This window comes from Papio anubis, chromosome 17 (genome assembly GCF_008728515.1).
Source record: "Papio anubis isolate 15944 chromosome 17, Panubis1.0, whole genome shotgun sequence".
NCBI classification, from domain to species: domain Eukaryota; kingdom Metazoa; phylum Chordata; class Mammalia; order Primates; family Cercopithecidae; genus Papio; species Papio anubis.
Window position 1 is genome coordinate 51,766,615 of NC_044992.1, and position 27,643 is coordinate 51,794,257.

The 27,643-nt window shown below is 53.0% G+C and overlaps 1 protein-coding gene and 1 long non-coding RNA gene across 2 annotated transcripts; one reads left to right on the forward strand and one right to left on the reverse strand.

Moving 5' to 3' along the window:
• Nucleotides 1–4,076: 4,076 nt before the first annotated feature.
• On the forward strand, nucleotides 4,077–14,847 carry LOC110741627. Its single transcript, XR_002518163.2, has 3 exons — nucleotides 4,077–4,529; nucleotides 9,862–9,863; nucleotides 14,802–14,847. It is a non-coding gene; the product is annotated as an uncharacterized LOC110741627 (long non-coding RNA).
• Nucleotides 12,391–20,924, reverse strand: C1QL1 (complement C1q like 1). The gene is made up of 2 exons (XM_003913189.3): nucleotides 20,073–20,924; nucleotides 12,391–13,062 (listed from the first exon to the last, which is right to left on the reverse strand). The coding sequence occupies exons 1-2, from the start codon at nucleotides 20,667–20,669 to the stop codon at nucleotides 12,883–12,885; spliced, it is 777 nt and encodes a 258-aa protein (XP_003913238.1). The 5' UTR covers nucleotides 20,670–20,924; the 3' UTR covers nucleotides 12,391–12,882.
• Nucleotides 20,925–27,643: the final 6,719 nt, after the last annotated feature.

Below are 27,643 nucleotides of genomic sequence, written 5' to 3' on the forward strand. Positions count from 1 at the left end.
AGGCTTAGCACCAGTTACAGCAACCAGACATCCAACAGGTGTTTAAACCTGTTTTTTCTGTAGGCTAAATTCATATCGGTTTGTCAAGAGGGGATTGTCAACCGCTGTCAGCAACGTCTTTCCGCTGCGGGACCATCCCAAGATGAACAAGATGAACTTAAAGGACAGCCTTGATGTAGCAAAGCCGGCGGACGCCAAGAATGGCAATTCCATCCTCTTGGCTTTGACAGTGTGAGAAGCTTGGTGCCTGATGATTACGTGTGAGGGTCGGCCTCTTACGGCAGCGGTGGGGTGCACTGCCTCCATAGTGCACCGCTGCCCGCTGCTTCGATTCTGGTGGGCTCACCTCATACTGATCTCCAACACTGGAGGTTGTGGGAGTCGAAGTGTTTCCAGTTGTGGCTCAGTCACTAACTAGTGCTGAGACCGCGAGGCACTTCAGCTCTCTGAGTGTCAGTTTCCTCATCTATAAAATGGGGCCGATATCCTGCTCTTCCTCCTAACCTAGGAGAGCGTGGGAATGAAAGCCCTCCAATGGCCGGGCGCGGTGGCTCAAGCCTGTAATCCCAGCACTTTGGGGAGGCCGAGACGGAGGATCACGTGAGGTCAGGAGATCGCAGGACCATCCTGCTAACACATTGAAACCCCGTCTCCTACTAAAAAATACAAAAAATAGCCATGCAGGTGGGTGGCGCCTATAGTCCCAGCGCTACTCGGGAGGCTGAGGCAGTGAGAATGGTATAAAACCTGGGAGGTGGAGCTTGCAGTGATTGAGATTCGCCACTGCACTCCAGCCTAGGCGACAGAGCGACCACCTCAAAAAAAAAAAAAAAAAAAAAAAAAAAGAAAGCCTCCACCTCTTCAGCATACGCGTAAGGGATAACTTTTATACATTTGATTAGAACCAAATAGGTGAAGGCTGCAAAGAGCCAGATGCTCATTACTTTCAGTAAATGTTCAGTACATCTGTTCCCACTCTGGGACTATGAGCTGATTTGGGGCGTGTAAGACAAAGGGGAGGCAAAACTCCCTTATCAGACTTGCTATCACGATAAGGGTTATTATAATACCTAGTTGACTTGGCCCAAACTCATTCACCTCCCTGGACCCCAACTGACCCCTATACAATAGAATAGCATTGCTGGTTTGGTGAGGTTAAAACCAGAAAATTACGTAGAGGTGCTGGTCATTGTAAAGTTACAAGAAATTTGGAGTACTCTTGCCATCTCCACTACCCATGATAAATAAAAACAAAAAATAAAGGATGGCTTACAGCGTAAGGGTCTCTTCCTCTCCTACTGGGATGTGTGTTTTAACAGAGGTTTTGGCTCCCCAGGAGCCATCAGGGGAGCTTCTTGTGTCCTGTAAGCCAGGTCTTGCCCTGGGCCTCTTCTGGTTCAGATAATTAACTGTAGGTTAGGTGAACCAGGGTAAGGCAAGGGGCAGAGTTCGGCCCTGCTGCAGGTAGGGGACAGGGGACACTTACTTGCTGGATAATCTTGGGTAAGTCACCAAGTCTCTCGGAGCCTCCGTTTTTGAAGTTATAAAATAGGGAACAAAAGAATACTTAGCTTGTTACAAAGATTAGAAAAAAATGTAGATAAAGCACCTTGCTAACATTCAATAAAATGGTAATGGGTGTTCTCATATTCATTTATTCAACAACTACTTACTAATATGAGACAGGTGGCCTCAGAGAATAGGCTGCTCAGTGATCAACACCCTCCTCCTACCCTCGTGGAGCTTGCAGCCTTTGGGAGAAATTAGACAATTAAATATGAACGATGATGTGAGATACAGACTATAATGAGAACATGCAGGGGGAAGCGGGGCTGGGAACTGGCATGCTAGCTGAGGGCTGAAGGGAGACTGGGAGCTTGCCTGGCAGGGGAGGCTGTTCCTTGAATCTCAGAAGACAAGGGAAGACAGTCTTACAGGTGAGAGGGTCAGCCTTGCCCAATAGTGCTGAGAGGTCTTGGTAGGGCCTGGCCAGGCCCGCCTTACTGAACACAAATGGAAAATTTCTGGGGCCTATACCACAGATGCTGATAAGGGGAGCTTGGTTTGGAATTGGCCTAACAAGAATTTCAAGGCCTAGAACCCTAACTTGAGGACTGGGTGCAGAATTTGTTTTCTTGTGTGGAGGCAGAAGGTGATTCTAGGCTGATGTGATTGGGGGTGTGAAAGGCAGCAGGCTCTGTCTTCTTGCAAGGTGTGTGGACATCCCACTACCTGTGATTTCTGAGACCACCGACCCCAGGTGCTCAAAGGAAGCAGAGGGAAGGCACATCCTCCCATCCTCCCACCTGTACCTTTATCATTGCAGAGCGTTTGCACCATGGTACGGCGTTAGCTACTTCGTGTTTTTTTGTTTTGTTTTGTTTTGTTTATTTTTAATTTATTTCTTTATTTTTTTGAGATAGTCTCGCTCTGTCACCCAGGCTGGAGTGCAGTGGCGCGATCTCAACTCACTGCAACCTCCGCCTCCCAGGTTCAAGCGATTCTCCTGCTTCAGCCTCCTAAGTAGCTGGGACTACAGGCGTGTGCCACCACGCCTGGCTACTTTTTGTATTTTTAGTAGAGACGGGGTTTCACTGTGTTAGCCAGGATGGTCTCAATCTCCTGTCCTCATGATCTGCCTGCTTCGGCCTCCTAAAGTGCTGGGATTACAGGTGTGAGCCACCGCGCCTGGCCCCGTTTTGTTTTGTTTTGAAATGGAGTCTGGCTCTTTCATCCAGGCTAGAGTGCAGTGGCACAATTTCAGCTCACTGCAACCTCTGCCTCCTGGGTTCAAGTGATTATCCTGCCTCAGCCTCCCAAATAGCTGAGACTACAGGCACGAACCACCACACCCGGCTAATTTTTGTAGTTTTAGTAGAGACAAGGTTTCACCATATTGGCCAGGGTGGTCTTGAACTCCTGACCTCGTGATTTGCCCAGCTCAGCCTCCCAAAGTGCTGGGATTACAGGCATGAGCCACCGCGCCTGGCCTACTTTGGCTATAGACCAATTTTAAAAGCTCCTTGAATCAAGTATCCACTTGGTTTAACAACAAGAGGTCATGGGTGGCCTTTTTTTTTTTTTTTTTTTTTTTTGAGACAGGATCTCACTCTGTCATCCAGGCTGGAGTGCAGTGGCATGATCTCAGCTCACTACAGTCTCCACCTCCTGGACTCAAGTGATTCTCCCACTTGAGCCTCCCAAGTAGCTGGGACCATAGGTGCACACCACCGTGCCTGGCTAATTTTTTTTTTTTTTAAGAGATGGAGGTTTCACCATGTTGCCCAGGCTGGTCTTGAACTCCTGAGTGCAAGCCATACGCCTACCTCTGCCTCCCAAAATGCTGGGATTACAGACATGAGCCATGATGCCTGGCCTAGGGTGCCCTTGACAGGAGCAGGTTCAGAGGAGTGGCAACAGCCAAATGACAGTGGGATATGAGGATGTTGTAACAACTCTTAAGGTAATTTGGCTGTTAAGGGGAGCAGAGAAATGAAGTAGTAGCTGTAAGCGGGGTGGGGTCAAGGGAGGATTTTTTTTTTTTTTTTGAAACAGAGTTTCGCTCTTATTGCCCAGACTAGAGTACAATGGCAAGATCTCGGCTCACTGCAATCTCTGCCTTCCGGGTTCAAGAGATTCTCCTGCCTCAGCCTCCTGAGTAGCTGGGATTACAGGCATGCGCCAGCATGCCTGGCTAATTTTGTATTTTTAGTAGAGACGGGGTTTCTCCATGTTGGTCAGACTGGTCTTGAACTTCTGACCTCAGGTGATCCACCCGCCTCAGCCTCCCAGAGTGCTGGGATTACAGGTGTGAGCCACTGCGCCTGGCCTCAAGGGAGGAGTTTTAGGGATAGGAGAGTTTTAAATGATGATGGGAAGGTGCCAATATAGAATGAGCAGCTAGGCTGAATGTGATGGTTCATGGCTATAATTCCAGCACTTTGAGAGGCCAAGGCAGGAGACTTGCTTGAGGCTAGGAGATAGAGACCAGCCTAGGCAATATAGTGAGACACCCATCTCTGAAAAAAAAAATTACTGTATGTTATACCTTGGTTGTGGAAGAAAAAAATATTTTTTTAGAAAAAGAAAAATTAGCCTGGTATAGTGGCACATGCCCTGCAGTCCCAGCTACTTGGGAGGCTGAGGCAGGAGGATCATTTGAGCCCAGAAATTGGAGGCTTCAGTAAGGTATAATCATGCCACTTTACTCCAGCCTGGGCAACAGAGCAATACCATGTCTCAAATATATATATCAAGAGATGTGGTTATCAATTAAGTGAAGTCCCCAAAAAGGTTGGAGACTTCTGCCAATCTTTTTCAACCATCCCAACTTATCTGGCTAGGACTGAGGGATTTCACAGGACTTTCAGTTTTAAACTGGAACAGTCCTGGACAAACAATGGCAAGCTTGTCACCCTGGCAGGAGGGCACAGGATACAGACAGAGCATCTTCCATGAAAACAAGAAAGGAGAAGAGGAGGGGCACAGGTGCAGGGAAGTTTGTGATTTTATGGTGGAAAGTTGTTGGAGTGAGGTTCTCTCTTGTGACTTCTGTCTTCTCTGTGGGGTAGGACATGTGATCGCCCATTGGGTAGGCACCTTTACACTCTATCTCCTGCCCTTGCTGCTGGGCCTGCAAATCTATCTATCTGCATGTATTCAATAGATATTGACTGAAAGAATCAGTGAATAAATGAGACTGGGGTAGATCTCACAGGTTGAGTCCTCTGTAGAGAGACCCTGGGACAGAGATCAGGGTGCAGGAAGTTTATTGGAGAGTGCTCTTGGAATTAACACCTTTGTTTTGTTTTGTGCCAGGGTCTCGCTCTACTGCCCAGACTGGAGTGCAGTAATGATTGCTCAGTGTAGCCTTGAACTTCCAGGCCCAAGTGATCCTCCCACGTCAGCCTCCTAAATAGCTGGGACCATACCATATAGTCCCACCATATGGCACACACCATCATGCCTGGCTAGTTGTTGTTTTTTTTTTTTTTTTTTTTTTTTTTTGAGACAGGGATCTCACTATGTCTCAGAGGCTGGTCTCAAACTTCTGGACTCAAGCAATCCTCCCACCTTGGCCTCCCAAAGTGTTAAGATTACAGGCATGAGCCACTGCACCTGGCCAAATTAATACCTGTGGAAGAGAAGGAAACAGGATTGGGCAGAGGGAGAAGTTGAACTGGGAACTCTGAAGTAGGGAAGACACTTCAGAGCTGCCCTGAGTAGGGGGTGGAGGGCCCGGCAGATAAAACCCATGCTCATCAGTTATGGGAAGCAGGCTGCTCTGAGAAAGGGGCAGGACATTGAGGAAGGCAGCTCACATCAGCAGGGGAAATCCTGAAAGGGGGCTGGTAGCTGAGAGCCATCTGCTGGCAGCAGTCTCCGGAGCTTGGGGACTAGATCCTTCAGTTCTGAAGGAGACCTGGGCAGTGTGCATCGCAGCATCCATCACAGCAGAGAAAGGTGAAAGTTTAAGGAGAGTGAGAGATGGTGAAACAACCACTCTTATGGTAGAATGGCCATTATCTGGCCGGCACAGTGTTACAGTACTGAGTGAGACAGCCCTACTGGGAAGATGCTCTCAGTCTAGCCTTGGAGGCTTTGGAGGCTTTGGAGAGAGACCTGCTGGGGAAGTGCAAAAAGGCTTCATGAAAGAGCAGGCAGTAGGCCTGGGCTTTAAAGAATGAACAGGCCTGGCTGGGCGCAGTGGCGCACTTTGGGAGGCCGAGGCTGGTGGATCCCCTGAGGTCAGGAGTTCGAGTCCAGCCTGGCTAACCTGGTGAAACCCCATCTCTACTAAAAATACAAAAATTAGCTGGGCGTGGTGGCGGGCACCTGTAATCCCAGCTACTCACAAGGCTGAGGCAGGAGAATCACTTGAACCCGAGAGGTGGAGGTTGCTGTGAGCCGAGACTGCACCATTGTACTCCAGCCTGGGCGACAGCACGAGACTCCATCTCAACGACAAACAACAACAACAACAAAAAGAATGAGTAGGCATTCTGCAGGCAACAGAGTAGGCAAGGGCCTAGCAGACACATATCTGTCTCTGGTCAGGCAGGGAGAGGTCTGTAACTATCCTAGCCCAGGCAGTTTTCCTAGTTCGGACCAGTGCTTACCACTCAAGGAGCAAAGGCCTGTGCCTCGAGGGCCTGGGAAGGAGCCCTCAAATTTTACTTTCATCATCTTGGAAGAGCAGGAGCCTCATCCCCTGAAGAAGCTGCTCTCTGGGTAGTTTCTTTCTTTCTTTTTCATTTTTATTTTTATTTTAAACAGAATCTAGCTGTCATCCAGGTTGGGGTGTAGTGGCACTATGATAGCTCACTGCAGCCTCAAACTCCTGGACTAAAGTGATCCTCTCACCTCAGACTCCTGACGAGCTGAGAATACAGGCTTGTGCCACCATGCCTGGTTAATTTAAATAACTTTTTTGTAGAGATGAGATCTTGCTTTGCCATCCAGGCTGGTCTCAAATTCCTGGCTTCAAGTGATCCTCCCGTCTGAGCCTCACGAAGTGCTGGGATTACAGGCGTGAGCCACCACACTTAGCTTGCTTTCTTTCTAAAATCCCACATATAATCATTCCCAATCTGGGTTATTTCTTTTTTCATTTTTTTTTCCTTTTTCTTTCTTTCTTTCTTTTTTTTTTTTTTGAGACGGAGTTTTACTCTTGTTGCCCAGGCTGGAGTGCAATGGCGCAATTTCGGCTCACTGCAACCTCTGTCTCCCAGGTTCAAGCGATTCTCCTGCCTCAGCCTCCCGAGTAGCTAGGATTACAGGCAACCATCACCATGCCCGGCTAGTTTTTTGTATTTTTAGTAGAGACAGGGTTTCACCATGTTGACCAGGCTGGTCTCAAACTCCTGACCTCAGGTGATCCACCTGCCTTGGCCTCCCAAAGTGCTGGATCACGGGCACAAGCCACTGTGCCTGGCCTTTTTTTTTTTTTTTTTTTTTTGTGAGACAGGGTCTTGCTCTGTTGCCCAGGCTGTAGTACAATGGCACGATCTTGGCTCACTGCAACCTCTGCCTCCTGCCAGGTTCAAGCAATTTTTCTGCCTCAGCCTCCGAAGTAGCTGGAATTACAGATGTGTACCACCATGCTCAGCTAATTTATGTATTTATTTATTTATTTTTTTTTTTTGAGGTGGAGTCTCGCTCTGCCGCCCAGGCTGGAGTGTAGTGGCCGGATCTCAGCTCACTGCAAGCTCCGCCTCCCGGGTTTACGCCATTCTCCTGCCTCAGCCTCCCAAGTAGCTGGGACTATAGGCGCCTGCCACCTCGCCCGGCTAGTTTTTTTGTATTTTTTTAGTAGAGATGGGGTTTCACTGTGTTAGTCAGGATGGTCTCGGTCTCCTGACCTCGTGATCCACCCATCTCGGCCTCCCAAAGTGCTGGGATTACAGGCTTGAGCCACCGCGCCCGGCCAATTTATGCATTTTTAGTAGAGACAGGGTTTCACCATGTTGGCCAGGCTGGTCTCGAACTCCTGACCTCAAGTGATCCACCTGCCTTGGTCTCCCAAAGTGCTGGGATTACAGGTGTGAGCCACTGCACCCGGCCGAACCTAGTTCTTCTGTCTTCACTTCTTGCGTGTCTACTGGGTCCTGCTCTCTCCTTTTCTAACTCTGCCCTGAACCAACCCAGTCAACTTTGGCTTCCTCTCTGCGTCTTAGTGTTTCTAAGCTGCGTAAGGGGAGTGGCCATTCTGTGGCATTGATTCTCAATTTTGGCAGATGGCACAAATGCATGGAGAGCATGGGGTAGGTAGCCCTCTGGCCCCTTTCTCCAGCCCCCATCTGCCCCCTCTTAGTATCCCTTCCAATCCCTTCCAGTTCCAAACATGTGTAGACTTTTCACTTCCACTTTATTATCACCTCATTTGTAGGATTTTAAGGTTTATTACCTAGAAGGGAGTGAGGAACTCACACCTTCAGTTCCGCTTTTCAAATATACGGTTTTCATGTGTGAAAATAACCTTAATAACAGCATCTAACCTGCTACAGTTTTGTCTGGAGGGCATCCACATAAATAAATGCAGAAGGAACCAGGGCATGGGCAACAACACAGCTAGCTAGGGTAGTGCGGCCTCTGGACCCCTGGAACTTTCTTCTAGCCCTTGGGGGTCCTGGAGCTGTTGTCAGGGTCAGCAGAACTCAGATGAGACCCAGAGCAGCTTTGAGCAATTGGCCGCCTTCTCTGGGTCTCCGCCTCCTGCCTCCTCTGATGCTCAGAGCTCCTTCAGGAAACAGCTCCTGGGTCTCCCCAGTTCCCCTGTCTCCTGGATGCTTGTCCAGGATTGATTCTCTGGGCAGCTCCCCTCCAAGCAGTAAATGAAATATTGGTTACCAGGAGTGAGGAGGGAGGCAATTAACCCTTAGACCTCACCGTGGCAGATGTGTCTGTAGCAAGCTGAAGTGGAGAGCCAGGCACACCTGCCTGGCCTTCCTGCAAAGTCATCCAATTAGGGCAGCCCCCAGCAGTGGGCCCACTGCCCCCTCTGGTCCTCATAACCTTAGAAACCAGTGCAGCACCAGCTCCTAGGGCTGGTGGCTGCCTCGGCATAAGATGGCCTGCCATTTCTCGTGTGGAAGAGCTCCAGGGGCACCTCCGTCCTCACACCCCTCCTGGCAGGGACATTATTCATTAATTAATCACACATCTTCCTAAAGGGGAGGCAACCTGGGGAGGTTTGTTGCTTCTCCTCCAGAGTGGACATGCCCTTCTGTCTGTCCGGCACCTTCCCACCCCCACACAACCCTGACCCCTGGAATGTTCCTGTGCCAGAAAAGAACCCTGACTGAAGAAGGAGGAGACAAATGCCCTGCTTTCAGGGAGCCCCCACTAGAAAAGACAGACACAGCCTCTGCTCTCAAAGTGCTCACAGTTAGATAAGAAGACAGGCTCTCCTTCAGGCAGCCCCCAGTCTGGGGGTGGAGACTGTCCCTTTCTCAGAAAGTCCTAGTTTAATAGAAGAAGCACAGTATCGGCCAGGCACAGTGACTCATGCCTGTAATCCCAGCACTTTGGGAGGCCGAGATGGGCAGCTCACTTGAGGCCAGGAGTTCAAGACGAGACTGGCCAACATGGTGAAATCCCGTCTCTACTAAAAATACAAAAATTAGCCAGGCATGGTGGTGCACACATGTAGTCCCAGCTGCTCGGGAGGCTGAGGCAGGAGAATCGCTTGAACCCTGGAGGTAGAGGTTGCAGTGGGCCGAGATCATGCCACTGCACTCCAGCCTGGGTGACCGAGCAAGACTCTATCTCAAAAAAAAAAAAAAAAAAAAGGAAAGAAAAAGGAAAAGCACAGTATCTACCCCCTTAGAACCACTCATGGAAGCCAGTCTTTGCATCAAGGAATCCCCAGATCCCTGGTCTGGGTGGAGATACACACCTCACCCTCAAGGAGCTGAGATTTGAAGAGAAAACGCAGTGTTTGTCTTTGAGGCCCCCAGTCTGATGGAGGAGATATGCGTCTTACCTTTAGGAAGCTTCCCAAACTGATGATGGAGACACAGTCTTTGCCCTCAGGTGTCCCAAGTCTAAGGAAAAAAATAGATTTGCCCTTGAGGAGCCCCTGTTTGATGGGGAGCATTTCCCTAGAAGATTGCCCTGCAACTGGGATGTGGCTTGAGTGACAAGCAGCAGGAAAGCTGGCACTGCAGGACACTCCTGGTGCCCTTCAAAGGTCAAAAAAGTCCTTGGTTTCAGTCCAGCCCCAGTTGTGCCACAGCGTTACTGCATGACTGTGGGCAAGTCACGAATCTTCTTCAGACTATGATTTCTTTTCTTTTTTTTTTTTCTTTTTTTTTTTTTTTTGAGACAGAGTCTCGCTCTGTGCCCCAGGCTGGAGTGCAGTGGTGCAACCTCGGCTCACTGCAAGCTCCGACTCACGGGTTCACGCCATTCTCCTGCCTCAGCCTCCCGAGTAGCTGGGACTATAGGCGCCCGCCACCACGCCCGGCCAATTTTTTGTATTTTTAATAGAGACGGGGTTTCACTGTGGTCTCGATCTCCTGACCTTGTGATCCGCCCACCTCGGCCTCCCAAAGTGCTGGGATTACAGGCGTGAGCCACCACGCCCGGCCCAGACTATGATTTCTTCACCTACAAAATGGAGATGTTAGCCCCATCTCTCAAAATGACATGAGGATTGTCAAGTTACTAGAAAGAAAAGAAGCCAGGCCAGCCAGTCAGCCAGCCTGCACGCACTACAGAAAAGATTAACATGGTTTTTCTTTTAACAGAGGTCATGGATCAGTCCCAGTGGCCTCTGGGAAGGGTGGGGAGCCCCTCAGGTGTGGTGGCTGGATAATTCCAGGCCTGAATGGCCATTAGAGAACCCAGGGCTGTGGGTAGCACTGGGGGGCCAGAGGAGTGCCCTCTAACCTAATCACTCTTCCCACCGAGATTCTCATTCCAGCCAGACCTGCCAGGGGTTTTATTGGGTTTGTGGGGACCTGCAGATTTCAATCTCCAGACCCCACAGGGAAGGAACAAGCATTAAACTAATTTTATTAAACGGCCACAGCTGGCAGTGGGGGAAGTAGGGAAGAGAAGGGAGGATAAAGAAAGTCATTCAAGTCTGCCAGCAATGACAAGGGTCTACACATGAGGCCTGGCCAGGAGGGAGGCCACCCCTCCTTCCTGTCTCTCCAGCTGAGCTAGACTGGGGAGGGGAGGCCAGATGGGACCTTTCCTCAATGAAGAGCTTTGGGATTCTCCAAGAGTCTCACCCCATGGCTGCTGCCCAGGGCAGATGCTTGTAAATACATCAGGCCTCTGCAGGGCAGGGGTGGGAGTGGAAGGGCTGGGCTCAGGCTGCCCTGATGCCATCCTCAGATCTGCTTTGGAGATCCCAACTCTATGAAATATGGTGTGCCAGGTAAGAGCATGGTCTTTGGTTCAAATACTGGCATGTGCCTGTTTTTAGCTCTGTGATCTTGGCAAGTTGTTTAACCTCTCTGAGCCTCAGTTTCCTCATCTAAAATGGATAAAATAACAGCATAATTTTAAAGGGCATGAGATAATTTCCTGTAGATCTACTGCCTACCCCCGCACACATATCCATGAGATAATATTTATAAAGTTCTTACATAGTAACTGACATATAGTGGGTACTCTCTCAATATTAGCTGTTGTTACCTAGAAATACCCTGTGTGACATGGCCCCTAGTTGCAGGAAGTGAGGATGGCAGTGGTGGGGTAAGGGGACTTGGTATGTCTTGGATTTTCTTTCTTTTTCTTTTTGAGATGGAGTCTTGCTCTGCCGCCTAGTGCAATGGCGCGATCTCAGCTCACTACAACCTCCGCCTCCAGAATTCCAGCGATTCTGCCTCAGCCTCCCAATCCCAGTAGCAGGGATTACAGGCGCCTGCCACCACGCCTAACTAATTTTTGTATTTTCAGTAGAGACAGGTTTTCACCATGTTGGCCAGGCTGGTCTCAAACTCCTGACCTTGGTGATCCTCCCACCTCGGCTTCCCAAAGTGCTGGGATTACAGGCATGAGCCACCGAGATGGCATACTTGAAAGCATTTTGCAACAGTTACAGATAAATAATAAAAGCTATGTTTATTGAGCACTTAACAATATACCTCACTAATCCTCAATCAAGTGAGGTAGGTCTCCTTACCTACGTTTATTGATGAGGAAACCAAAGCACAGAGGTCAAGTGCATAGACCTAGGTCAACCAGCCTTTAGTCCAAAGGATGTTCCTTTCTATGGCTGTCATTAATCCTAAATTGAATTGAGAGGAGTGACTTGCCCAGGATCATACATGGTGGCCCAGGGCTGGACCTAGGTCTCCCAGTTTAAAGATTACCTGTGCCTGTGGAATGCTGATGTCACTTTCAGCGAGGCTCACACCTGTAATCCCAGCACTCTGGCAGGCTGAGGCAGGTGGATCACGAGGTCAGGAGGTTGAGACCAGCCTGGTCAACATGGTGAAACCCCATCTCTACTAAAAATACAAAAATTAGCTGGGCATGGTGGTGCACGCCTGTATTCCTAGCTACTCAGGAGGCTGAAGCAGGAGAATCACTTGAACCTGGGAGGTGAAGGTTGCAGTGAGCCGAGTTCTTGCCACTGCACTCCAGCCTGGGGACACAGGGAGACTCCTCGGTCTCAAAAAAAAAAAAAAAAAAAAAGGAATTTGTCCACCATGGAAGATGATGAAGTAACTGGGCTGCTTCCCATCCCAGCTTTCCAGGCCCGCTTGGGCTGTAGGGGGCATTGGACCCTTTGGCAACTTCCTCCTGGAGCAGCTCAAGTTCTGGCACCTGGTTTCCCCTAGAAACTTCCACCAGACCCCTTCCTAATCTGGAGGAGGGCACGGTCCGCGGTTCCCTCCCTCAACCCTCCCCAGGGCACAGACTGAAACCCCCGCGGGGTGACAATGTTTTTATTATAGCTTTGGTCAGACGGGGCACAGCCGGGCAGGGGCTCTGAGGGTGCTGGGAAGCAATCCAGTCCCCAACTCCCCCTTTCCCTGGGCGCGCCACCCCGGAGGGAGCCGAGGGCAGCTCATCTCAGAGCGCAGGAAGCAACCCCGCCGCCGCGACCTCTCCCCAGGCTGGGGTGGGCTGGCAGGCGGAGGTGGGCAGTAAACAGTCCTATTGTACAAATATATAGCGTGGGCCGGGCGGGGGCGGTCAACCCCGGCTCCCGGGCACGGGGACAGGGCGCGCTGGGCCCGGCTCTGCAGCGAGCCGGCGGGAGGGCCTAGCTGTGGCCCAGGCGGTGGTGAGCACGGGCCGGGGGCGTCATAGCCGGGGAGGGCCGGGCGGCGAGCGGGTGGGCAGGGGCGAGTCATCGTCTGCCCCGCCCGGAGGGGATCCCGCGGGGGTGAGGGACGTGGGTGGAGGGACACGGGGAGCTCAGTCGGAGTAGATGATGAAGCCAGAGAACGTGCTGTATTTGTTGCTGTTGCCGCCGTGTGCTTTGCCTCCATCGAGCTTGATGAAGACCTCGTCGCCGGCGTCCAGGTGCAGGATCACGCTGTTGCTGGCGTAGTCATAGTTCTGATCCGCGTCCTGGGCAATAGCACTGGCCCGCACCTGCGGGTAGGGGACACGGGAGGGAGGGCGAGAGAGGAGGGAGGATGAGAAGGGAGGGAGGTGAGGCAGTCCCGGGGAGGATCAGCAGACCCTGAAACCTGGCCTGCAGCCTCGCCTCATCCCACCCGGCCCCCTCCCAATCGTACAGAACTTGTTTCAGGAGAGGGGCGGAGACGAGCCCTGGATTTCTAGTGCAGGTCTGATCTGGGCCTGAATTGGGAGTCAAGGCAGAGTCTTCCTCCTTCACTCCTATAGGGCTTTCCATCCAGCTGGCCCAGAACCTCAATACCTCCAGGAAGCCTGGAAGCCGGTCCTTGCAAAGAGGAATTCTCTGGACCTCCAGGGGATGGAGGGCCTTCCCTTCTCTCATCATTCCTTCCTCTCTGCTTTCATAATGATGCCATCGTTTCAGCCACACCCGCTGGATCGTATGTCAGTGGATGGACACAAGGGCACACCTTGGCCCCACAGGTCAGGCAGCTGGGTCAATGCCAGACTGCCAGTCAGCAACCATCCTGGAACCAGGGCCAGGTCTTTGGTCTGAAATGCATTCCAGAGTCTCCCCTGCTGCAGCAGTGAGACAGAAGGCCTGGTAATGCTTTCCCCTCCCAGGGCTTAGAAGGAGTATGGGTGCCAGTCTCCATGGAGCTATAGCTATATACCTGTCACTACCCACCCAAAGAGGACTTGTAGCTCCTCCTATCTCACCTCAGGGTGGTAGAAAGGAACTGGGTGGGAAGAAGGGAATCCAGGCCCTACTTCCCTCTGGGATTTTTGGTCTGAAGTGACATCCTTGCTGGTCCCTGCCTTGATGGGGGATGGGGAGGGACAGGCAGGATAATGGGTCAAGGGAGCACCAGCATTTGGGTTTGGAGCCTGCTGTCACTTTTGGAGGCTCTGACTATAATCATAAGAGATTGTGTGTGGCTGGGCACGGTGGCTCACGCATGTAATCCCAGCACTTCGGAAGGCCCAGGTTGGTGGAAAATTTGAGGTCAGGAATTCGAGACCAGACTGGCCAACACGGTGAGACCCCCATCTCTACTAAAAATGCAAAAATTAGCTAGGTGTAGTGGCGCATGCCTGTAATCCTAGTTCCTGGGGAGGCTGAGGCAGAATCACTTAAACCTGGAAGATGGAGGCTGCAGTGAGCCAAGATCACGCCACTGCACTCCAGCCTGGGTGACACAGTGAGACTCAGTCTCAAAAAAAAAGAGAGAGAGAGATTGTGTGGTGGTGAACAAATGATCTACAGACATTCCTCTAACAGGGATGGAAACATAAGTCCTGAGTTTGAGGATCGGGGCCTCTCCAGTGTACCCTGGGTAGAGACCTGGAAGAGAAGCGCCCTCTCCAGGACTGTGGCTTGTGGTGTGGGGAGGCTGCACTGAGTGGAGTTCTCTCAGGTTTCTCCACGGCCCCTCTCTCTGCTGTCCCTTCACAGAAGGCAGCTCACCATCCCACCCTCCAGGGCTGAAGTCTGGGTAGAACCAAGCCAAATTAGGGGAGGGGCCCATCCTCTCTCCTGGACTGGAGGCAGCACTGCAGGTCAGCTGTGCCAGAGCTGCTGACTCAGCCGCGATGCTGCAATGAAAAGGACCCGACATATTTGCATGAGGGCCTCCCTTTAAAGCCCATCTCCAACCCCTTCTTCTCCTTCAACCTCTTCTTCCCAACCAGAGAAGAAACTCTTTGTGCGCTTAGCTGGGAAAACTGGTCTAGTTAAAGGTGGGAGGGAGGCCGGGCGCGGTGGCTCAAGCCTGTAATCCCAGCACTTTGGGAGGCCGAGACGGGCGGATCACGAGGTCAGGAGATCGAGACCATCCTGGCTAACACAGTGAAACTCCGTCTCTACTAAAAAAAATACAAAAAAACTAGCCAGGCGATGTGGCGGGCGCCTGTAGTCCCAGCTACTCGGGAGGCTGAGGCAGGAGAATGGCGTGAACCCGGGAGGCGGAGCTTGCAGTGAGCTGAGATCCGGCCACTGCACTCCAGCCTGGGCGACAGAGCGAGACTCCGTCTCAAAAAAAAAAAAAAAAAAAAAGGTGGGAGGGAATAAATGAGAGGGGAGACGCTGTCTGCCAAGGAGCTCAGTTTCTGTGTCTAGAAAATGGATGAGAAGACTTTGCCTCACCACTGCCACCTCTGTAAAAGTCTTTTGATGATGAAGAAAAAAAACATTTAGATCTTGATGGGGCTTTGAGTTATTAGGGAAGAGCTGAAAGCAAACAGCCAACTTCTGTATTGTTCCCTGAGCCCTAATCCTGGTAGTATTTATTATTACACACGCATTTCATTATCTTTGCTAATAAATTACTACTAATAACAATTATTTTTATTGCCCAGATTAATTTAGCCTTAACTCATTAAAACAGTGTGCTCCTTAATAGCCAAATCCATTGGAACAGAGTCATCTGTCATCAGGAATCTCCTGGTGATGTGACTGTATCAGAACTGTTATGCTTATGTTTATTATTTATTCATCACCATGATTGTTGCCGTAATTATCCTAATTATCCATGGAGGCAGAGAGAATTTATGCCCTTCCATCCTTAGATGGTGGGGCATCCAGGGTTGGAACCCAGGGGTCCCAATTCTCTTCCTGACTGGAGACAGTTGAGGTCTGCAGCTCCTCCTGGGGTCCAAGGGGAAGTGTGGGTAAACGAGGTTGCCAAGGAAGCAAGAAAGCAGGTTTGGGCCTTGTTATGAGGGAGCGCTGCAGAATCAGTTCCTCAAGGGCTGCCAGGAGGGGAAACTGAGGCAATGGTCTGACCAAGGGAACTGGGTGAGAGGGTATCCAGGAAACATGTTCCTGCCCTCAGATCAATGCTGGGGTCTTGGGTGTGCAGATGTGGCTCCCATAGGGGAGCCAGCGTAGCCCATGGGGGACGCTTGCATTTTCACATATTTACTGCATTCCTGCTGTGCCAGGCATTGTGCTCTGTGTTGTGAAAGGTATAGGGGCCAGGCTGGGCGCGGTGGCTCAAGCCTGTAATCCCAGCACTTTGGGAGGCCGAGACAGGCGGATCACGAGGTCAGGAGATCGAGACCAGCCTGGCTAACACGGTGAAACCCCATCTCTACTAAAAAATACAAAAAACTAGCCAGGCGAGGTGGCGGACGCCTGTAGTCCCAGCTACTCGGGAGGCTGAGGCAGGAGAATGGCATAAACCCGGGAGGCGGAGCTTGCAGTGAGCTGAGATCCGGCCACTGCACTCCAGCCTGGGCGACAGAGCAAGACTCCGTCTCAAAAAAAAAAAAAAAAAAAAAAGAAAGGTATAGGGGCCAGAGAGGATAGCCAGGGGACCATCTGCCACCACCAGGGGAGAGGCTGATCTCCTTAGGTCTTTTTCCTTTTTGAGACAGAGTCTCGGTCTGTCACCTAGGATGGAGTGCAGAGGTGCAATCTCAGCTCACTGCAACTTCTGCTTCCCAGGTTCAAGTGATTCTCCTACCTCAGCCTTCCAAGTAGCTGGAATTACAGGCATCCACCACCACACCCAGCCTTTTTTTTTTTTTTTTCTTTTTTTTTTGTATTTTTAGTAGAGACAGGGTTTCACCATGTTGGACAGGCTGGTCTCGAACTCCTGACCTCTGGTGATCTGCCCGCCTCGGCCTCCCAAAGTGCTGGGATTACAAGAGTGAGCCACCGTGCCGGCCTTCTTAGGTCTTTATACCGCCACCTTGAATTTATATATGCCAGCACCTCTCGCTGCAGTCAGAGTCTGTTGTCAAACCCCTTGCCCATTGGTGATACTCACCTCCCCACAGCCTGCTACCCTGGATAAGCAGCACCCTGACCACAGGCCCTGGCACATCCTCACAAAGTCCCCTGCCCAGTTTATTAATTTTGTGTCCTCTCCAACCCACCTGAACTGTGGATCTTGGAGGCAGCTGCAGGCAACTCACCACACCCAGGGCCCCACTGCCAACCCAGAGTCCTTTCCCCAGGCTCCTCGCATCCTAATGGTCAGGACTTGGTGCCATCAGGGGTGTTGATGCAAGGCTACCCCTAAGGACAGGGGCCAGTGGGCCTCAGATAAGGACAGAGGGAGCCTCAGTGCCAGGCATGAAGGTGGCACTCCCCATCCCGAACTTGCCCAGAGAAGAGGCAGAGCCCAGATTCAGCTCTGCCTCCCTAAAGAAATTCTGGAAGCCTCTCTACAGGCAGGAAGCCAGGAAGAAAAAGTGCAGTGCTCAGGATGGCCCCGGGTTCTGAAGTCACGGGAGATACAAGCTTCTCTCTTTTGTTCGCATCCATTGCCCGGTCCTGCCATTTTTTTTCTCTGCTTATTTAAATGTCCTCGTCCACCTCTGAGCTGGCTTTCCCCTACACTTGACCTTTTATTTTCTCCCTAGTGGTATCTCCTCACCTTGGGGACCAAGGTTCACCATCTTCTTCCCTGCATCAGGTTGGTCTGCACCAGGGTAGGCCCTACTGAAGCACTCCCTCCCAGCCAACATATTTGGGGACCGAAGTCATCAATTGGGCTCCCAGCCCACCTTTAACACAGTACTCGTTGGGGTGTGTGATTGTACGTTACGAATGTTCCCCCTGCATAGGCCATGAGGTCTTGGAGGGCAAGTGGATTGAACTCCTACAAAGCCTCAAACCTGGCTCCTAGTAGGGGCTCAAAACTAACAAGTGGGATGACTAGTGAGATCAAATGAGTCTCTTGGGCAATTTGGAAGAAGTCATAAAGGACATGGGAGAGGGGGCTATAGGCCCCACTATTTCTCCTGGTTTTCTTTCTTTCTTTCTTTCTTTTTTTTTTTTGAGACAGTCTCACTCTGTTGCCCAGGCTAGAGTACAGTGGTGAGATCTCACCTCATTGCAACCTCCACCTCCTGGGTTCAAGTGATTCTCTTGCCTCAGCCTCCTGAGTAACTGGGATTACAGGCATGCACCATCACACCCAGCTAATTTTTGTATTTTTAATAGAGATGGTGTTTCGCCGTGTTGGCCAGGCTGACCTCAAACCCCTGACCTCAGCTGATCCACCTGCTTTCGCTTCCCAAAGTGCTGGGATTAGAGACGTGAGCCACTGCGCCCAGCCTCTCCTGGTTTTCTTTTGAGGGGGCTGGTTTGAGTAACTATTAAGTGCTAGGCCTTTGAAACCCCTAGTTAAAGTCACCTCCTTTTTTCCTATTAGCCTGTGGTCCCATCTCCAGTGAGCACCCCTTCATCAGACTCTGTCAACACTCTGCCCCTGATGGATGGAAAAGGAGCTTTTGAGATGGTTTTACCTCCCAGTGACTGACACAAGTTCCCCACTCTAAGCACACAGCATCTCTGGGGACCTGTGGGGACTTCCTGAGGTGGTGCAGGGTCTAGGGCCAACCTGTGGCCTGATGACTGCCTCCCTATCCAGGCAAGCTGTCAATCCTTTGAAACCTCAGCTCTGTGTCAGCCCAAACTTCTTTGGGAAAGGAAGACATTCCATTGATGAAGGTGACATTGCTGCATCCCTTATTGGTGATTAATAGGGGGAATCATGGGGCTGTCTGCAGAATGAGCCTTTGCTGGATACTGGGGCCTCCCATTTGGTCAGGAACCAAGGACAAAGAGGAGAGACACAGGGATGTCTGATAGACACACGTGGGAGAGAGAGACATACAAGGAATAGAGAAGAGTGGGGTTAGACCCGGGGAGGAGAGGCAAGAAACCCAGGGAGAGACGGAAAAGGCAGACACAGGAGAGAGATGGATAAGAAACAAAAATAGAAGAAAGAGGCAGGGGAGAGGCAGAAACCAGAGAAAAGGTGTTGGGTGGGGGGGGGCAGCAGCCAGGCAGAAGAAAGAGAAGAGGGGCTGACTTACAAGAACCTGGCTGGCTATCTGCTCACTTTCCCTGCTTGCTCCTGTCCCTGCCCCCAAGACTTGCAGACCCGCAGGCTGGCAGAGCTTCAGGGCAGTGCTGCCGTGGGAAGGGTTCCAACAAGGTCTTGCATCTCAATCATGGGAGATTCCTCCTCAACTTCCACTAGCTCAGTTTTAGTTCTGACCAGCGGTCCCCTTCTTCCAAGAGAATGCTCGGCCTGACCACACCCCCAGGCCGCAGGCCACCATGAGTGGGAGCACTGAGAAGGGAGATGGTATCAAGATAGCTGGCTAAAATTGTCACCCCGGGGCGGGGCTGGGTGTAGGTTGGTCCTGGGGTCGGCCATTCCAAGGAGAGCTACAGGCACATGCGAGTCCCGGTACCAGAGTCCCCGACATACTCAGCGCTTTCCAGCTCCAGCGTCTGAGGTGGGGACAGAGAATGGAGAAGATCCCACATACCCCAGAGTCAGGAGGGGCTGGAGCGGGAGACCAAGAGGAGGGGGAGTTTCCATTTCCTCCCCCGCCTCAAGAGGAAAAACTACCCCTCCCCCCCAGACTGCCTTCTTGTTGGGGCAGCTCTGCTACAGTGGGAAAGAGCTCCCAACTCCCGGATTTTGCAAAGGGTGTCAGATCCGCCCAATGGTCCCTTCTCGAGAGCAGGGGACGCACTGCAGCCAGGGCTCTAAGCACCGGGCTCCCTTTGCCTTTGTGCCCCAAACATTTCCTGCAGCCACCTTTCTCCGCGTGCGCCCATGGCCACGCGCCTAGGCGCCCGCGGGCGCGGATGCTGCTTCTCCCTATTCCATGCGCCAGAGCTCATCCTTGCCCTCCCCTTATCGCCCGCTGGTGTCGGCCCTAATCCACTTCCCAAGGGGCAAGCCCCCAGGGCAAGTCTGTGCACCTGTGAGCCCTGCGCTCTGACTAGTTGGGTTCGTTTCCCGCATTTCCAGCAGCGTTCCAGACGGTGCCCAGCAGCGTCTGTCTTGGAGCGGGAGCCCAGGAACTGAGGATCGGAGATGTCCGCTGGCTCCGACCATCCCCACACGTGATGCCCAAGCGGGGCAGTAGGGTGGGGTCTCCACCTGTGTCCGCCTGGTGCCCTCGCCAACTCCGATCAGGTACCCATTTGCCCCGGGCTCCCTGGGTGCCCTGCCCCCAGGCCAGCCCCATGCCCCCGCCTGGCCCACCTGGCCATTCTTGCAGAGGTCTGCCCACATACTGGTGCCGTCGCCGCCGCGCATGAGGACATGGTAGGTGAAAAAGTAGGTGCCGGGAATGTTGCACGTAAACTTGCCGCTGGCCGCGTCGTAGTTGTTGCCTAGGTTGGTGACCACGTCGTCAAACTTGAGCACCTCGTAACCCTCGTGGGGGTTCTTGAGGCCGGCGTAGAAGGCCACGCGCGGCACCGTGGTGTAGGTGGCCGTGCTGATGGCGCCGCTGCCTCCCGCGCCCGGCAGACCCGGAGGGCCCGGCTTGCCTGGCTCACCCTTCTCCCCCGGAGGCCCCACAGGGCCAGGAGGACCTGGGTCCCCGGGAGGCCCCGGAGGGCCGGGCTTGCCAGTGCGGCCCGGCTTCCCCTGGGGGCCCTGCACCAGCGTGGAAGGCGGGGGCGCGCCGCTCTGCTCGCTCAGGGCGTCGCCGCCGTCGGGCCGCGCGCCGGCGCCGGGGCCCCGCGCGGGGTAGGGGTCGCACACCATGCGGCAGGTACCCAGCATCTCATAGTGGCCGTCCGGGCCGCCCGAGCTCACCAGCACAGGGATGAGCACCACCAGCACCAGCAGCATCACCACGCCCGCGGCGGCCGCTAGCAGCGTCTTTCGGCCCGCGCGGAGCCTGGGGAGCGCCGGGCCGCCCGGCCGCGCCGTCGGGGCAATGGTGCCGGCGGGCGGGGGGCGCGGGCTAGACGCCCGCGCTCAAGGGCGGTCCGGCGGGGCTGCGGGCATGGGGCCGGGCCCGGGGCGCCGCGCTGCGCTGGCTGCGCTGCGGAGCCCAGCCGCCGACTCCTGCCTCGCGCCTCCCTCCTGCTGCGCTGCCGGACTGAGCGCTGCGGCCGCAGCCTCCCGCCTCCCGCCTCCCGCCTCCCCGCTGGCTCCTCCCGCCTCCTGGCGCCGGGGCCACCACCCCCTCGGCCGGGCCCCGCCCCGCCCGCTCCGCGCGGCTCTGGGCTCACGAGGGGTGGGGCTGCGGGCGGGGCCGGCGCCTAATTGGGCCGCGGGCGCCTCGAGGTGGGCGGGGCAGAAGGGGGCGGGCCGCGGAGACCCCGGGCGGGAGCCGGGAGAGGAAAGGGGAGACGGAGTACGCGGAGACCGAGACTCGGAAATGGGATGGGGGCCGGGGTCCGAGAGACTCGAGAGGAGCTCCAAGGAAAGGGGAGAGTAGGGACCAAAGAGCGAATGGGAGAGAGGGCCACAGGGAGAGCTAGAGAGCGCCGAGGGGATCGGGAGAGGAGAGGCCTCGAGGGTCGGTCACCCGGAAAACAGAGGGACGGGGGTCGCGACGGGCCAAGACCCGTAAGGGCGGAAGCAAGAGGATAGCGCCCGGGTCTGCAGGGGACAAAGAGAGTGACTGAGGGGAGGACGAAGGGGGGAGCGGGAAGGTAGGATGAGAAAGGGGGTTGTGACGCGAAGAAGAGCTTACAGAGGGGACTATTTGGCACTCAGGCCTTACAGACCACCCGTCTGGGAGATCCGGGGATCGGATGAATGCCTGTCCGGGGGCCCAGCGGAGCTGGAGTCCTGAGGGCGGCCGCCTCCTCCTTTCTGGCTCTGACTGTTCGGGTACCCGCCTCCCCCGAGGGGGATCAGGAGCTTCAACCCCCTCCTCACCTCAGCCCCTTCCTCACCGAACTGTGGCCAGGCTGCTTTTTCCTGGGCCCTTTTCTTCCATCTCCCTCTGCTCAATCCCTTTATCCCTGCCTCTGGACCAGGGAGAAAAGGGGATCCTAAAAAGGCGGGCACCCCCACATTATTTCTGCATGCTGACAGATGCAAATACGTCCCTGAGGGGTGACCCCCTTTTCCAGCCTCCAGGAGGAGGGGTGGATCTCATCCAGCCCCTCAGCCCCTCCTCCCTCACCCCCAGCCTTCTCCGCCGCCCCCTAACTCTTCTCCCCATCAGGCTGTGGGAGGCTCTCCTCTTCCTCAAGTGCAGCAAAGTGTTTAGGTTGCATAAACCGAAACGTGTCTGCTTCCATCAAAATATTTGTCACATTATCTGAGGCCCAGGTCGGGCTGCTCCACCGCTCCTCCTTCGCCCTCCTTTATCCGGCCCACCGGGGAGGATTCTGCCATTCGGAGGCGACTGGCGGCCGCTAAAGAATGACACCCCAGCCTCTCCTCTCCCAAGAGGCCCCTCCCGGCTCACACTCTCCCTATTGACCCTTCACCATGGCAAAATGATTCCCTGGCCTTCCCTACCCAAGGTTGAGGTCGCTCACCTCATCCAGGGCTGAGAGGAGAAGGACACGGGGACATCCAACGAGGGGGCTGTGAGAGAGGACCCTCCAAGCACTGATGGCTGAGGGGGTTAGAGTGACCCCACCGCCACCAAGGAGGGAGCTAAAAAACTTCAATAAGTAGCATTCATTAAGGGTTTACTCTGTGCTAGACCCTGTGTTGAATGTTTTACATACATGATCACGCTTGATCTTCACATCAATCCAAAGAAGTAAAGTCCAACATTATTTTAATTTTACAGATGGAGAACTGAGGCTCTGGGAAGTTAAGAGATTTGCTCAAAGTCACACAACTAATAAGTGGGAGAGCCGGGATTCAAACTCGTAGCCTGGCTCCGGGCTCTTCCAACCTCAGCGCGATGGAGTCTCTAGGTACTGTTTACCGCCCAAAGCCCAGGGCAGCCAGACCTCCCTGGGCTCGGGAAGAGTAGTCTTCAGCGTTCGGCTGTCAACAATCAGGCCCCCCGGTTCCTCACGGCGGTCTCCTCGGTGTGCCCCACCAAGAGCGACAGGGCTGGTGACCCGAGGGGCGCGTGCGCGGTCGTCAGCCTGGGATTTGCACGGACCCCCTTCTCCCTAGTACGCTCGCACGTGGGCCCCTCCTCTGCTACGCCGCTGGGGCTCGCCCGCCACCCACAGCACTCGCAGAGTCCTCCGGGCACACCGCGGCTAGCTGCCGGGGGCCAAGGAGTGGGCGGGAGCGCCCACCCACCCCCGCGCCGGCCGGGGCATCCAAGAGGCGCGCTCACAGCCGCACGGCGCCCCGCCTCCCGCTCCGAAAAAGCGCCTGCTCCCCTGACGCGGTGTGGCGTCTCCGTCAGCCCAGCCGGATTCTCCCCGCTTCGCTGGAGTGGAAAATAACGGCTTCAAACTTTGCAGAAAGGAGCTAGTGCCAGCACTTTAATTAACAGCCATCTTGGCCTGTGAGCCGGAGCCACCGGCTCGGCGCCTTCCCTGGGCTCGCCAAGCCCCGCCCCGGCTCCGCCCAGGCCCCCAAAGAAGCACTCCTTAACCCCCTACCCGACCCTCCACCCATCCCCTGCTCTCAGCGCCCCTCTTTCCGGGAGATGAGGGCTTGGCTGATTGGGGAGCAGGTGCTGCCTTGAGGGGCATCTCCCAGTCTAACGCCTGAAGACAGTCACAACCCCCCCATCCGCCATGCTGCCCCCCAACATTCTATGAAGCTGGACTGTTGAAGATTCTGATATTAAAGACCTGCGTGCCAGCTGGGTGCTGTGGCTTACGTCTGTAATCCCAGCACTTTGGGAGCCTGAGGCCTGAGGATCGCTTGAGCTCAGGAGTTCCAAACAAGCTTGGGCAACCTAGAGAGATCCTGGCGTGGTGGCGCGTACCTGTAGTCCCAGCCACTTAGGAGGCTGAGGTGGGAGGATCGATTGAGCCTGGGAGGTCGAGGCTGCAATGAGCCGAGATCACGCCATTGCACTCCAGCCTGGGCAACAGAGCAAGACCCTGTCTCATTAACAACAAAACTGAAAAGGCTTGCGTGCCCATCCTATCCAGTAATTTTAGGTAAATAGCCTACCCGGCAGCGCCTGGCATCCTTTGGAAAAAGGTGGGTTGTGAGGATTAAATGAGATTTTATGCATGTAAAATCTTGGGCTCAGTATCTGACCCTTATTATGCACCTCGTAAGTGGTAGCTAATATAATTATTTCACCTCAAGGCCAAGAAGGCCCTCTCAGGAGACCCCCTGGCCTCAGGTCTCCCTGGTCCTGCCAGCTTCCTACCAATTGCTGTGCTTGGCACTAGGAGAGGGGGACAATGGACCTAGGCTCCCAGGTTCAGAGATGGAACTGGATGAGTGAGGGAAGAACCCTGAAGTTTCGGCTTCCAGGCCTCTTCTTCAAACACCTGCTAAGAACAGGGACTCCGGTTTTCTTTTTTTCCTTTTTTTTTTTCTTTTTGAGACTGAGTTTCACTCTTCTTGCCCAGGCTGAAGCCTAATGGCGCCATCTCGGCTCACCGCAACCTCCGCCTCCCAGGTTCCAGCGATTTTTCTGCCTCAGCCTCCCAAGTAGCTGGAATTACAGGCACGTGCCACCATGCCCAGCTAATTTTTGTATTTTTAGTAGAGACAGGGTTTCACCACGTTGGCCAGGCTGGTCTCAAACTCCTGACCTCAGGTGATCCGCCTGCCTGGGCCTCCCAAAGTGCTGGGATTACAGGCGTGAGCCACCATGCCTAGCCCGGGCCAGGACTCAGGTTTTCAGAAGCAGAAAGGGAAGGAGGGTTTTAAGGTAAGGAGGGCGGCTGCTCTCTCTGTAGCTGGGATGCTGTCAGCGGGGGGCTGAAGGTCTAGCTTTGCTTCCCCTTCTGTGAGTGTGAGGGGTCACTCCTACAGCCCCCATCTGGAATGACCCTACTGTAGGAACTCCTACAGTAAGGGGGTCGCTCCAATAGCCCCCGTCATTCCAGGCATTGAGTTATATTGTGTAGGGTACAGGGAAGAGCATAGGTAAGACTTTTTACCCTGGCATGGCTGGTGCTGACTTTAGGAACTGGGTGACTGTTCTGTGGTATTTTGGGGTTCTTTGAATGAATGTGAGTGGGTGTGAATGTGTAAGAGGCTGTTGGTGTTGCTGTGTGTCTGGGTTTGGGAGTGAGGAAGTGGGGTGCTGTGCCCTGAATCATCAGCTGCTGGATCTGCATTGAGTTGTTTTTACATTTACTGAAAACAGCTAGCTAGGCCCTGCCTGGGTGAAAACACCTAGCTAGGCGGCGATGCTGTGTCCTTAGATGGGTAGGACTAGAAGGCTGGACGGTGCCCCTGAGGAGTTCACTGTTTGGTGGTGGACACCCGTGCAGAAAGATCGGATACATTGCCAAAATGATTACTGTAGCTAACAGTTTTTGAGCACTTACTAAGTCCAAGATCTTGTTCTTTTTTTTTTTTTTTTTGAGATGGAGTCTCCCTCTGTTGCCCAGGCTGGAGTGCAGTGATGCAATCTCGGCTCACTGCAAGCTCCGCCTCCTGGGTTCACGCCATTCTCCTGCCTCAGCCTCCTGAGTAGCTGGGACTACAGGCGCCCGCCACCACGCCTGGCTAATTTTTTTGTATTTTTAGTAGAGACGGGGTTTCACTGTGTTAGCCAGGATGGTCTCGATCTCCTGACCTCGTGATCCGCCCACCTCGGCCTCCCAAAGTGCTGGAATTATAGGCATGAGCCACCGGGCCCGGCCAAGATCCTGTTCTTAAGCACTTTTGTGGATTATCTCATTTACACTTAACCTATTATCATGGATTTAAAACTATTACATGGCTTATATCATGTACTAGTATTAACCTCATGAGGTACACTCTATCATTTTCCCCATTTTATGGCTGAGGAATCTAAGGCTTGGGTAGAGATTTGTAGGAGGTGTTACGAAGTCCAAATGATGCATAGATGAAGAATGTCCTGCCCAGGCTGGACACAGTGGCTCACTCCTACAATCCTAGCACTTTGGGAGGCCAAAAGGCAGGAGGATGACTTGAGTCCAGGAGTTTGAGACCAGCCTGGGCAACATAGGGAGACCCCCATCTCTACAAAAACCAAAAAATTTGTCGGGCCTATAGTCCCTCTGAGTTGGGAGGCTGAGGTGGGAGGATTGCTTGAGCTCAGGAGTTTGAGACTGCAGTGAGCCATGTTTGTATCACTGCACTTCAGCCTGGGCAACAGAGCGAGACCCTGTCTCAAAAATAAAAACTAAAAATAATCCCCTGCTGGGCATGGTGGCTCACATTTATACTCCCAGCACTTTGGGAGGCCGAGGAGGGTGGATCACTTGAGCCCAGGAGTTCGAGACCAGCCTGGCCAACATGGTGAAACCCCGTCTCTGCTAAAAATACAAAAATTAGCCGGGTGTGGTGGCATGCACCTGTAGTCCCAGCTACTTGGGAGGCTGAGGCAGGAGAATCGCTTGAACCCAGGAGTTGGAGGTTGCAGTGAGCTGAGATCATGCCACTGCATTTCAGTCTGGGTGATAGAGCAAGACTTGTCAATAATAATAATAATAATAATGATAATAATAATGATAATAATAATAATAATAATGCCCTGCCCAGAGGAGTCCAAGAAGACTTTACAGAGGAGGTGTAATTTTTTTCTGTTTATCCATCCATTCATTCATCCTCCATCCATTCTATAAACCATATTAGCTGACTGCACACCACATCTCTTGTTATCACGGGACACAAAGATGAGCAAAAAAGACTTCCGTTTGGCTGGTAAGGTTGGGGAAAAAAAGAGAAAAGTCCCCTGACCTCATGTAGTTTACAGTGTATTGCTGAAACCTGGACAATTAAACAAGCAATTGCTATCTAGCCTGACAAGCTCATTTAGAATGTGTGGAGTACTTTGGGAACACTCGGCAATGTCTCTTAAATTCATCTGGGGGCAGGAAATAATGGGAAACTTTCTGGAGGAGATGATATTTAAGGTAAGCCCTGAAAGGAGTCATCAAGGTGAAGAATATGGCCACTGGAAGTGGAGGAGGGAGGGAAAGAAAAAACTACAGGTAGAGGGAACAGCATGTGCTAAGGACCATGCTTGCAGAGCCTCGTGGGCTATGACAAGGAGTTTATAATTTGTCCTAAGGGTAATTAGAGATTACTGGAGGGGCCGGGCACTGTGGTTCATGCCTGTAATCACCAGCACTTTGGGAGGCCGAGATGGGTGGATCACCTGAGTTCAGGAGTTTGAGACTAGCCTGGCCAACATGGTGAAACTCCGTCTCACTAAAAATAAAAAAAAATGGCTCTGTGTGGTGGTGGGCACCTATAATCCAATCCCAGCTACATGGGAGGCTGAGGCAGGAGAATCGATTGAACCCGGGAGGCGGAGGTTGGATTGAGCTGAGATCGCACCACTGCACTCCAGCCTGGACAACAGAGCGAGACTCTGTCTCAACAACAACAACAACAACAACAACAACAACAACAACAAAAGAAATTACTTGGGGGTGTTAAGTGAATGAGTAATATAATCAGATTTTTCAGATTAGAATCATCACTCTGGCTACTGTCAGGGGAAAGGATTAAAATAGAGTAAGAGTGCTGGTAGGCAGACTTAGTACCAGGCAGTTGCAGTGGTTCAGGTGAGAGCTGATGGTGGCCTGACTTGGGAAGGTAGGAGGTGGAATTGACTGAGTTATTAACAGATTGATTGGGGATGGGGATGGGGTACAGGGCAGGAGGCTTCCAGGCTTCTGGAGGGATCTTGAGATGTTTATTGAATGAAGGATGGAGGGATGCTGTTGCTGTTGTCTGGGTACTGATATGTGCCAGGTGTTTCACATACTCTA